Genomic DNA, 12573 nt, shown 5'->3' with positions numbered 1-12573 from the left:
AGGAATTATCGGTTAAGTTGGGGAATTGTGGATCCAAGAGGAAAAGTATTGGCATCAGAGATCTAGAATAAACTGGCTCAAGGCCGGCGACTCTAATTCTAGATTCTTCCACCTATCCACTTTACATAGAAGGCAGAGGAATCGTATCTTGAGAATTCAAAATGATAGCAACACTTGGCTGGTTGGTGAAGCTCACATTAGAAGGGAATTTGAGTCTCAATTCAAAAGAATTTTCACCCACTCTGGTACAAGACCTTGGGGAGAAGCTTTTATAGGGGTCAATCGTTCGATCACTGATGAAATGAACTCTTCTCTCATTTCTCCTTTCTCTGTTGAGGAGGTCAAGGAAGCCACTCACCAGTTAAGGGCACTAAAAGCTCCTGGGCCCGATGGTTTCCCTGGCCTTTTCTACCAAAAGTACTGGAAGATTGTTAATGAAGTGGTTTTGGAGTCTGCAAAGGATTTTTGTGCAGGCCGTGTAAAAATGAAGGATCTCAATCAGACCCATATCGTCCTAATTCCCAAGATACCGAACCCGGAGAGTACTAGCCATTTCAGGCCCATTAGTTTGTGTAACAACTCTTACAAAATCCTAGCCAAATTATTGGCAAATAGGATGAAGCCTTTGCTGTCTCATATTATCTCACCGAATCAAAATGCTTTCGTGCCTGATCGCCTAATTCAAGATAATATTATGATTGCCCACGAGTCGTATCATTATCTCAGGTTGAAGAAGGAGGGGGATAATCATGAATTTGGCCTTAAATTAGACATGAACAAGGCTTATGATCGGGTGGAGTGGGATTTCCTTGAAGCTGCCCTATTACGTTTTGGGTTTGCACCATCTTGGGTAGCTCTTGTGATGAGTTGCGTAACTACGGTTTCCTTCTCCATTGTCCTTAATGGGAATCCGGGGAATTTTTTCCTACCTAGCCGGGGCCTCAGACAAGGGGATCCTCTCTCCCCGTATCTCTTTCTCATTGTTAGTGAAGTGCTTTCCCTAAGGCTGACTCATGCTGTTAATGAGGGTACAATCATGGGTTTGAAACTCAATAGAGGGTGCCCCACCATTTCTCATCTCTTCTTTGCAGATGATGCATTATTTTTCTTGAAAGCCACTCTACTTAATTGCTGGCAATTGGTTCTGATTTTTAAGGAGTATTGTTGTGCTTCTGGGCAACTAATCAACAGTGAAAAATCTAGCATATTTTTCTCCCCAAATACCCCCAAGCAAATGCAGGGACTGATGTGCGCGCTCTTAAACATGGCTGTGGTTGACAATCCAGGGAAATACTTAGGGCTCCCAACTGTTTGGGGCCGATCAAAGAGAGAGGCTCTTGTCTACATAAAGGAGAGAGTAACAAGGAAGATTGATGGCTGGAAGCAGAAATCATTGACTATGGCAGGGAGGGAGACATTGATAAAATCTGTTGCATTGGCTATTCCCTCGTACCCAATGTCCTGCTTTAAGTTTCCTAAAGGCATTTGTGAGGATATTAATTCTGCTTTGGGGAATTTCTGGTGGGGAGCTTCACCTACAGGTCATAAACTTCACTGGAAAAATTGGAATTTCATGGGATTACCCAAATCTGGTGGGGGAATGGGTTTTCGTGATCTTCAACATTTTAATATGGCTCTCCTAGTCAAACAGTGCTGGAGACTCTTACAGGAACCCAATTCTCTTTGGGCCCGGTTTATGAAAGCTAGATATTTCCCAAACACTGATTTTTTGGGTGCTGTCAAAGGCCACCGCGCCTCATGGGGCTGGTCGAGCCTTTTAGCTGTGAGGGATCAGTTTAAGGAGTGCTTCTACTGGCAAGTCATCAATGGCTACTCAATCAATATTTGGAAGGATAGATGGTTTCCTACCCCAAATAGTGACACTCTGATCGCTGGCTGTAATGTCCCGAGCAATGCCCCCCAACGGGTTAGTTCCCTCATTGATTGGGACTCTCGCTCCTGGGCCCTTGACCAGGTCAGCCATATAATTCCTCCCCATGTTTTACCTATCATTTTGGCTATTCCTATCGGTGATGGTGAGGGCCAAGATCGGCTTGTCTGGCCATGGACAAAGAATGGGGCTTATTCAGTCAGTTCGGGCTATCATTGGCTGCATCACGGACAGCTTTCTTCTATCGTTTCAAGATGTGGTACCTCACACTTGATCAACTCTACTTGCTGGAAGGTAATTTGGGGTATCCACACACTACCAAAAATTAAGTGTTTCTTATGGAAGGTGCTATGTGGGGCTGCCCCATCTATGTTAAATCTATTCAGAAGGAAGCTCTCCCAGAATCCTATTTGTCCTATTTGTGAAACCTATGAAGAGTCTTTTGAGCACTTGTTATTCCTATGCCCTTGGGTTGAGGCTGTATGGTTCGGTTCTCCTATGGGTATTAGATTCGACAAGCAACAATTCACAACAATTGACAATTGGATACTCACAAGTTTGCAAAAGATGTCAAATGCAGTACATAGGAAAAGCTTTCTTACCTGTGTAAGCTTCCTGTGTTGGGCAATCTGGAAAGCCCGTTGTTCCTTCGTTTATCAACACCAACCAGTATCTCCTATACTTACTCTCCGTTTAGGTCTGAGCCTTGCTGATGAGTTCCTGGAAGCCAACAAGCTTGAATCATTGGAATCAAATTCATCAAGTTTGAGTCGCCCAAGCTGGACTGCTCCTCCCCCCAGTTTTGTTAAGCTGAATTGCGATGCTGCATGGAAAGCCCCTTCTGATGCAGGTCTCGGTGTGATAATCAGGGATCATACTGGTTCCTTCCTGGGCGGCGCGGCGGTTCCGGCAAATTGCTCTTCAACGGCCGTTGCGGAATCTGAAGCAATGCTTTCTGGGGTCAATCTCGCCATTTCAATGAACCTGAAGTGGGTGAAATTTGAGTCTGATGCATTGGAGATCATTTCTGATCTAAGGAACACTTCATCTAGCAGCAATTGGAGAACTTACCCGATTATCCAACAAATCAGAAGACGCTGCACCTTCTTTGATGATTGCTCTTGGGACTGGGTTCCCCGTGAAGCGAACCGAGCTGCTCACCTTGCAGCCTCGCTTGCCAACAGGACGGTGGGTCCACAGCGATGGGCTAACCAGCCACCACCATCCTTGACTCGTGTGCTGAGAAACGATGGGCTACCATGCCCTCCGGCCAACCTTTGAGCTGTGCCTTCTGGCTTTTGTTCTTTCTTTTCATGTTTTCGGGTTCCCCCTATGTCTATTTCCGTGTTGGATTTAGCTTGGTGCTTAACCTTTCTTTTCTCTGTTTGTATTCGGGCCTTTGCGTTTTGCTGGGCTTTGCATCTTAATGAAATTATTTCATTCCCAAAAAAAAAAAAAAAACTCAAAAACAACATAAAAAGAAAACACAAAAAGTAAAAGCAGACCAATAATAGCCCATAAGCCCATTTCAGGTCCAATTTCCAGCCCAGCCAACATAAGGACTGCAGAAGCCCACCTGTTAAGCCCGCCAACGCCCTTAACTGCCCGTCACCGCCCCGTCCTCATCTCCTGCGCACCACCACCGTGCTAGGAACTCGACCTCGCAATTGAGGGCCCTCTCCAGTCTCCACAACGCCTGCTCTCCAAACCATCGGAACCCGCCACCACCGCCACCCCACTCTCACCAAACATAGCGATAACCCAGGCCAGAATGATTCCGATCCAGAGGCACCCACCATTGCATCGTCTGCAATCTGAGAGAAAATTACTTCCCAAAATGAACTTCTGAGGAAAACGACAATCCCACAAAAGGAGGAGTCCTTCCGGCTGCATGCGCCACATGCCGATGTGGGTGCGCTGCCGGACGAGACGGTATATGACGAAGAGAAACCTAGTTCTTAGAGAGAGAGCGTTTTTTTTTTTTTTTTTTTCATTTTTACTGTGTAAAAAAACCAATCCACCACACTCTCTCTAATTTGATCAATCTTTTCGTTGTTAAGTATGTAATTTATGGTTTTTCGTAATTTATGTATTTGTTACATGGGCACATTTTTGGATAATTTATATGTTTAATTTTGAGCTATAGACTAGGCATTACCAACTGTTCAGCTTTCTTTTCAATTTGATCTCCGACCTGGATTAGATGACGCATGGCCATACGATTGGTGACAGTGTTTCTGTTCTATGCATATTCTTGGGTCTGATCTATTAAGAAACGCAGTTGACACAATATCATTTACAGAATTACATATTACCAAGTGAAAATACAGGACCAGGCCACTTTGAAACTGATCTAGATATTCGACAGCTTCTACGTACACATATGCATATTAGTTTCATAATATTTCATGGAACCCGAGAATAAGATGGAGATTCATTCATTTATTTACAGGAAAAGAAAAAGGTATGTTCACCTAACTAGAGGGATTTTCCGGTGCGTACCCCTCGATCAACAATACAGAAAAAAACAAATTAAACAGAAAGGGAGACATCAACCTTACGCTTCCAAACAAATTAAACTGCCTTTAAACAAAAAAGACGAAATAAAAGTAGGAAGAACAGGCCATGAAATCTTCATTACTGAACCTGATAAAGAGGTACTCAGATTCTTCAAAGAAATTGAAAATATTTTTCTGCCATGAAATCTTCATTACTGTCTGTGTTTGTGGTTCTGATCATAGGTGATTTGGTATCATTAACACCCTTAACATTATCGCTCTCAAGTGGAAAGAGCTCCAGAGTTTGAGTTTCTAATCTACTTTCTGCTCCTTTGTAAATATTGGGTGCACTCAACACCATACCGTAATCATAATCATAATGGGGATGATGATAGTCCAAGCGCTTTGTGTATATTAATGTAGCTGATGCGTTTGTTCGTTGTGCTTCCGAGGTGGGTGTAGCCGAATAGGGTTGCTCCTCCAATTGACCGGAGTAATTGCCGGTCACCATGGTCATCCTCTTTTGCATCACTGAAGATAATTCCTGCTGACTTACAGTAACAAATGAAACTCATGCACGTACGTACATACGTAATGTAAAAAAGTAAAAATTCCAAGCATTCAATCCATTTCTATCTTTTCTTGAGATTTTGGTTAAACACAGTTTAGTCTAAGAACCACATACATTAAGAAAATGATATATACCTGATCAGCAAGAACACCGCAGTTTGACAGTGTCCATTTATTCTGGTGCTCAATTTCAAGAGTACTTGACCTTCTCTGTCCTGAAGCTGCAAGTAGACAATTTCCATAACTAGTGATTTATCTGTTAATTACTTTTTGAGCCTGATCAATCGTACGTGAAACTCATATAGAAACAAATTTTAAAACTTCTTGTAAAACTCGAGGACTCAATCAATTAACCTAAAGGAGGTGGCCTCACCAGCCTAGTGTTAAGCCCTAGTTCCATATTACTTGGGGAGAGATGAAAACGTATTTAATACAGTACAGTCCCAAGACCAATACCTCCTGCAGATTCTTTGTTACTCCAATCGATAGAGTGATACTGAGGCATGGACATGAGTTCTCTTCGTCTCTTCTGTCTCTCCCTCGCTCGGTGGTTCTGAAACCAGTAGAAGACATTCTTGCCTTCAATCTTTCCAAAGTGTCGAAGCCGCGCAGTCACTTGTCGAATTTGTTGTGCCGTCGGTGTCTTTAAACCATGTCCGTACAGCTCTTCCAGGACCCGTAACTGCTTCGGGGTTGGATTCCAACGGGAACTTCGCTGCGAAGCTGCAGAGGCTTGGTGACCACTTCTGCCTTCCTCAGACGACGTCACTCCAACCACTGTATGAAATATATTAATTGTTTTACCATATGTCCATATATATCCCATGTCAACATAAAAAGAATTTTTACTAAGTACCCTTATGATGGTGGTGGTTGAACGATAACACATAACTTTGGGTCATGTTGGAAGTAGCGCTCAGCTTTGGAGTGAATGCTACTTCTGCAGCGGGCTCATGAAGATTTGCAGCTTTCATCGAGTAGTGGTCATCCTCATGCATGTCCCTATTATTGTTCATGTTAGGCTCTCTAAAACCACCGCTGCTCGACAAGGAAATCTTTAGACTCGGGATTGTGATAGAATGATAGATATTCAAATAGCATGAACAATAAATCCGACTACATAAGGGGGAATCTTTTAGCCAGTAGAGCTGAGGAGGATGGAGATCTACACGCACATATTATATTATATAGGCCGTTTTATTAGTAAATGATTTTTTGTTGTGGGACCCATTTTTTTATAACATATCGGCAAATTGATCATTAGATTTTCAGATCTCCATGAGTATCACTTATGTATATTTTCAAACAGATTGAAAATCGTTAAGGCCGGTATTCATAATTGATTAACTATTATTTACTATTATGAACATGAATGGTCACTACTAGAAATTTCCCCATTAGCACCTCTTTTTTTGCCACTAAAAATCTTCAGTGTGATAAATGAATAGTTTCACACTGATATAAACAGTCAGTGGGTTTTTTTTTTAATGTCACTGATCATCAGTGTCTAATGTATACAGTACATGTAACATATTATTATTTTAATGACAATAGTGACCCTCACATATTATTATTCCAAATATCATCGGTGTCAAAAACCGAAGAGGTAAGTGCGACGTCGTTTTGGCTATAAGTTAGGAACCTTAACGCGATATAAACACTTTCTGATAGCCTCACGCCCTCACTTTTCCCTTCGTCAGTTCCTCTTTCTCTCTCTTCCGCCTCTCTTCCTCCATCACACTCTCACACAGGCACATCGCACATAGATCGAACTCCGATATGACCAGATCAGACACCGATCAAGACACCAAACGGTTCGATATGGAAGTCGTCATCACCGGCGCTATCAACAAGTGATGGGTTCGTCAACACCGTCTTCTGGATCCAGACCATTCTCGGCCGAAGCTTAGGTAGGTCGGGTACAGGGCCGACGAGATCGGAAGAGTTCGACATCCCCGATGAATATCTTCGTAGAAAGGTACTCTCTTTTTCTATTTATCAAATTATTTAAACGACATCTGGGTTCAAATTTTAAAACGATGAAGTCGCCTCTCTTCAAGTCGCCGTCGACTCATCGCCATGTCAAATTTTAAAACGACGAAGTCGCCGCTCTCTGGCTCTCCTCTGTCCTCTGACTCCTCCCTAGCTCCAGCTCCAGCCTCGCCTTCGTCCGATTGAGAAGTCTTCAATTTCTGGGTAAGTTGAATTTCTTGGTTTTGATTTTTGAATCGATTTGTTGTGGGTTTTAATTCCCTCCACGATTTCTCACTCTTTCATGAATTTCTGGGTTTTCATTTTGAAGTATCGAGCTCGTCAGCCTCACCTTCAAGTCTTCAACTGGTTGGCTTCGAGTTCTTGGTGCGATTCAGAAATTGAACTGGGTAAGTTACTGCCTTGAATTAGATTCATTTGAGTTTGGTTGATTAGGCGTGATGGATTTAATGAATAATGAATATGCTTGATGCTTCTGGGTTTGTCATTCATGAATTAGGCAGTTTTGATGTATTGAGTTTGGTTGTTTTGATGCTTCTGGGTTTGTGATTCATGAATTGCAGTTTGTATATGTGTTTTGACTCTAAATTGCAGACTTGCAGTTTGGCTGAGTTTTGTAGTTTGGGTTTGTGTTTTGAGTCTTTTGACTCTGAATTGCAGTTTGGGTTTTTGATTGTTTGAATTGCAGTTTTGGTAATGGCAGTGAGTTTGAATATGTCGTTGACTGTTGCTGTTTTGCAGTTTGGTTGTTTTTCAGCTTTCTAAGAACTCATGTTTATCTGCAAGACTTGGATCTAGTGACCTCAAGGATATGATTTGCAAGCAAATCAGAAATCAAAGCATGTGCTTGTCTTCACTGCAGGTATCCACAACTTGAAAATATCTTTCATTCTCCTTATTAACTCTGCTTTAGTCATTATTTGTGCTTGCTATTCCAATCTGAAACCTTAGTTTGCTAAAGTTATACCTTGGAGTACTATGGATAGTGTTTTTAATATAGTAAGGTAGAGCTTTGAGCTTTGTTGCTGTTTTAGAACTGTGAATGGATCTGAACTAGTACTGTTTGTGCATTGCGTGTGTAACTTACCAAATGCTTTGGATTTTGCAGGATTGCATTGATATTCCTTGTGAGTGCTTATTTATAGGGCTGTTTTTGTAGCAAAACAAATTCTCTTGGAGATAGCTTGGACTTCAACTTCAACTTCAAGTGTTATTTGGTAAATTTATTGTTCATTTTTTTTTTCCTGATGCCATCTATGTTTGCTGCAAGTTTGTACAGTTTGAAATTAGTTACTAGCTTTCTTATTCAATCATAAAGAATGTATGATTTGGTGTTATGACTTTAAATGTGGAATTAATATTTAAGGGATTGTAGATTATCTTCTTTCTTCATTTTTAATTACTTTTAGAGTCTAACAATTATCTAAAGTATTAGATATAAGTATTCTGATATTTAATTTGATATAAGTTTATGATTTCTAAATGTTTTAGTTGACTACAGGGAGGTTGCAGGGAGAGACAGCGGCAGCAGCTAGGAGAAGATCTGAGATTACTCCTGAGCTGGACAAGCACAATAACCAGGTAATCTGTGTAGCTTGGTCTTCAACTTCAACTTCAACTGTTATCTTGTACTGTATTGGTTAAAGTGCTTTGCTTTGTTACGTTCATTTTTTCTTTCACTTTCATGCAATGTGTAATTAGGATTGAACCCACAGTACTGTGAAACTTTCAGAAAGCACACTAAGTACATATATAACCTTGTTATTGTGTTGTTGACTGATTTGTTCATCAATCAGGTACATTGCAGAGGGAGGGCTTACTGTTTGTTCAATATTGGAGGCAGAAAATGCAGCCACAGAACGGAACAAGAAGATGTTAAATTTTTTCATGTTGTAGTTTATTTGAAATTGTATACGAATTGTACAATACATTTTAGAAATACATGGTTGTAGTTAGACTAAATTGTTTTTTTTTTTTAATTTATTCTCCAAATTAAGCCACTGATGTTGGTGGCATTGAAAAAACACACTGATTCTGCAACAGTGGGAAAGAAAAAGGTGTATTGCTGCATTGGGTTTTGGTATGCCACTGATGTTTTATCAGTGTGGATTGCCCCAATAGCACCTGCTATAGAGGGGACTGATAGGGTATTAGTGGCTGCATAGTGGCTAATGGCATTAGCCACTGTTATCAGTGTGCTTTGTCCCAATAGGGACTAATTCAAATCAGTGTGCAATGGGGAAATTTCTAGTAGTGGGTTCAGGTTTGACAGATTTAGTTCGGCAATTGATTTGATCTAGTTGGTACCTTAATGATTATCAATTTGGCTGAAAATTTGCATAAGTTATATATACATAAAGACCTAAAAACTGAACGGTTGAGATGTCTATATGTGATCGAAAAGTAAGGAATCCCTATATATACAAGGCCCTTTCTAGTGATGGTTCCATTTTTTTGGTCATTTTAAGGAATCGCTCATTAGACTAACTTTGTTGTCACAAACTGGCATCTCGACCGTTCAGTTTTTAGGTTTCTATTGAGTAGATCACTTATGCAAATTTTCATCCAAATTGATGATCGTTAAAGTACTGAACTTGATCAAGTTAATGGGCAAACTGAATATATCCAATATGAACCGTTCAAGTTCTTAATAGTAAACCATGATTATGAACACCCAAACGATTATCAATTTGGCTGTAAATTTGCAGCAATAATCTACTCATACAGACTTAAAAATTGAATGGTCGAGATGCCAAAATGCGATCGAAAAGTGAGTCCCACAAGGAATCCCTTAAAATGGCCAAAAATAAAGATATCTTAGTGAAAGGGTCATTATATATATATATGAGAAATTTTAAATACACACCCCAAACTACTTAATACATGTCACGCCCCGAATTTTGAATAACCAATTCAAATCCGAAACATGAATAAACAATTAATACAAATAACGTTCTGAATTTTTTTCTCACAAACAAACATACCACTCGCCACTCAACACAAAAACTCGAAAACCTCGAGTTAATTATTACAATTCACTCTTACAAAGTAAAATTGCAAAGCTCTAAATGAGCATAACAAACCTCACAATATAATGCTGTAATTCACATAACACTACTCTAAGCAGCCCGATCACCGTCCTGGTTCTCCTGACCTGTAGGATTTCCCGCTACACAATTTGAATAGTGTACCGGGAGTTGCAACAACACAAAACCCGGTAAGCTTTTTACAGCCAGTATGAGTAAACAAGAAAGAACTGTTGATTTTAAATTACAATTCTTATAACTCAACAACACAACCAACAATCTCAACATCCACGACGCAAACGTCAAACCCATTCAATATCACCACTTTGGTCCTATCTCACAACACTATCACCACTTGGGTCCCATCCCATAACACGTTAGAGCTCTAACTGCCTCGTTACCTCTGACACCTTGGCCTAGGGTCAAGCAACGGCAAAAAATACTTCGGTTAACACTATAACCGTCGCGCTTTGGACATCCCCGTCCTCAGCACCATATACTTCGGTTAATAATAAACCGTCGCGCTTTGGACATCCCCGTCCTCAGCACACAACTTCGGTTAATAATAAACCGTCGCACCTTGGACATCCCCGTCCTCAGTACACAAACACTCCGGTTATCCTTAACCGTCGAACTTCGGACACCTCATCCTCAGAACCCTACATTCTCTGACTCTATACATCCTCCAATGTAAATCATGAATATTAACAAGAACTCATCAATCATGTTCATCACATATAAATATGGTAAGTCACATGTCAATTTATAATAATTTAATCATCTCAATTTCACACTCTTCAATGTCACGCCATTCACATATAATCACGTAAATATATATATACGTAATTATCCGCTCAGGGATAATCACTAATACCAACTATAGTTCACACAAGAAAATCGTGAAATTCATTTTGTATAATTAAAATCATTTTACTTACCTATGGACCGTAATTGATCAAGTCCATATGATTTTAAAACAAATATTTATTCCATAAATATTTTCACGCAATTACGACAAAATAAGGTAATTAAATTTATTCGGTTCGTAATATGAACCACGTGAGGTTTACTCACCTCGATAATCCCGCTGCGTCTTCAATTCAGCTCAAAATACGATCCACAATCGTCCACCAACTCAAACCGTCAATAACCTAATCCAATAATGATCTTAACTTAGCCAACAACTCATAAATGTAATTAAACGACGATCCAACGGTCAGATCTGAATATAATGATGATCCAACGGTCGGATTCAAATTAAACGATGATCCAACGGTCGGATCTGAATTTAATGATGATCCAACGGTCGGATCCTCACGGATCGCCCTTAGGATCATCCTCCAAAATTATCACGAAGATCCAACGGTCAGATCTTCCTGAATCGCCCTTACTAACATCTCCACAAAATTATATGAAAATCCGACGGTCGGATTCTCACGAATCGCCTTCCGAATAACTATTTCTCAATTATACGAAGATCCAACGGTCGGATCTTCGCCCGTGACCTCACAAAGTCATCGGGACAGTCATACGATCAACATACTAAAATTTGAAGTAAAACCGATGGTCTGATCTTCACAGATCGTAAACCGAAGATAAAACGTAAAAACCGTAAATAGTAACGTAAAAACGTAAATCCACTATTTATCAACTTTTTCTAACATGACCATGTTATATATCAAAACGCTCGTAAGGATGCGTAGATCATCACCTAGATAATAAAAACTCAAAATATGGTCGAATACGCCGCCACAAGCGGCGGTCAGTGGGCGGTCAACGGCGGTCAACGCGGCGGTCAACCACCTCCGATGCAAAAGTCGTCAACTACAAACTTGTTCAAAATGACGAGTTGATCCACTTTCATAACTAGCATGAAGTCTGAAAACGAAAGGAAGTGGTCGGAAATTACCTAGAACAGTCGAGGTGGCCGGAAAATTTCCAGAATCCGGCGAAATTTGCAGAATCCGGCAAGGCTTGATTTCGACGTCAAAACTTCAATTTCAGGCTTCGATTCCTTCTAGAGAGTTGTTAAGAAACTCAAGACGAACGCATTGGTTCAAGAATCACAGAAAAATATGGTCTGTAGCTCGAGATATACCGATCGAAAGCTTCGGTGGTCGGAAAATTTGCAGAATTTTGCAGAATCCGGCGAGGGCTCCGATCGACGTAAAAACTTCAATTTCAGGCCTCGATGCCTTCTAGAGAGTTGTTAACAACATCAAGGGGAACCCACTGGAAAAAGAATCAATCAAAACGATGCACTACAGCTCGAGATATACCGATCGAAGCTTCGGTTTTCGATTTGATCGGGTCTGGCTTCCAGCCGCCACCACAAGTAGCGCCGCCGTGCAAGGCCACTTCTGGGAGCTTCAGGACGTTGAGGCGAGCTCGTGGGTGAAGTTTGGTGAGGATTGTTGGCCGGTAGCTTGAGATATCAAGCTTGGAACCAAAACGAGCTCAAACCGGGCGGAGCTTCCCGCCGCCGCTGGTGGCCGTGTCGTGGTTCAAGGCTGCCACCTGCAGCTGCGCAAGGTCGAGGCGAAGCTATAGGAAGTGTTCTGGTCTTGATTGGTGGCCGGTGGAGTGAGAGAGAGTT

At 41.0% G+C, this 12573-nt stretch overlaps 1 protein-coding gene and 1 long non-coding RNA gene across 2 annotated transcripts; both read right to left on the bottom strand.

Moving 5' to 3' along the window:
- Positions 1-4561: 4561 nt before the first annotated feature.
- On the bottom strand, positions 4562-5975 carry LOC133720924 (uncharacterized). The gene is made up of 4 exons (XM_062147415.1): positions 5816-5975; positions 5416-5736; positions 5095-5180; positions 4562-4933 (listed from the first exon to the last, which is right to left on the bottom strand). Exons 1-4 carry the CDS (start codon positions 5973-5975, stop codon positions 4562-4564), a joined length of 939 nt encoding a protein of 312 aa, XP_062003399.1.
- A 3912-nt stretch (positions 5976-9887) lies between these two features.
- Positions 9888-12346, bottom strand: LOC133723858 (uncharacterized). Its single transcript, XR_009853313.1, has 3 exons — positions 11887-12346; positions 11052-11128; positions 9888-10120 (listed from the first exon to the last, which is right to left on the bottom strand). It is a non-coding gene; the product is annotated as an uncharacterized LOC133723858 (long non-coding RNA).
- Between the last annotated feature and the right edge of the window lie 227 nt (positions 12347-12573).

The sequence above is a fragment of the Rosa rugosa genome, chromosome 7 (genome assembly GCF_958449725.1).
Source record: "Rosa rugosa chromosome 7, drRosRugo1.1, whole genome shotgun sequence".
Classification (NCBI taxonomy): domain Eukaryota; kingdom Viridiplantae; phylum Streptophyta; class Magnoliopsida; order Rosales; family Rosaceae; genus Rosa; species Rosa rugosa.
Note: the sequence above shows the minus strand (reverse complement) of the source record. Positions and strands in the feature narration are given on the sequence as shown.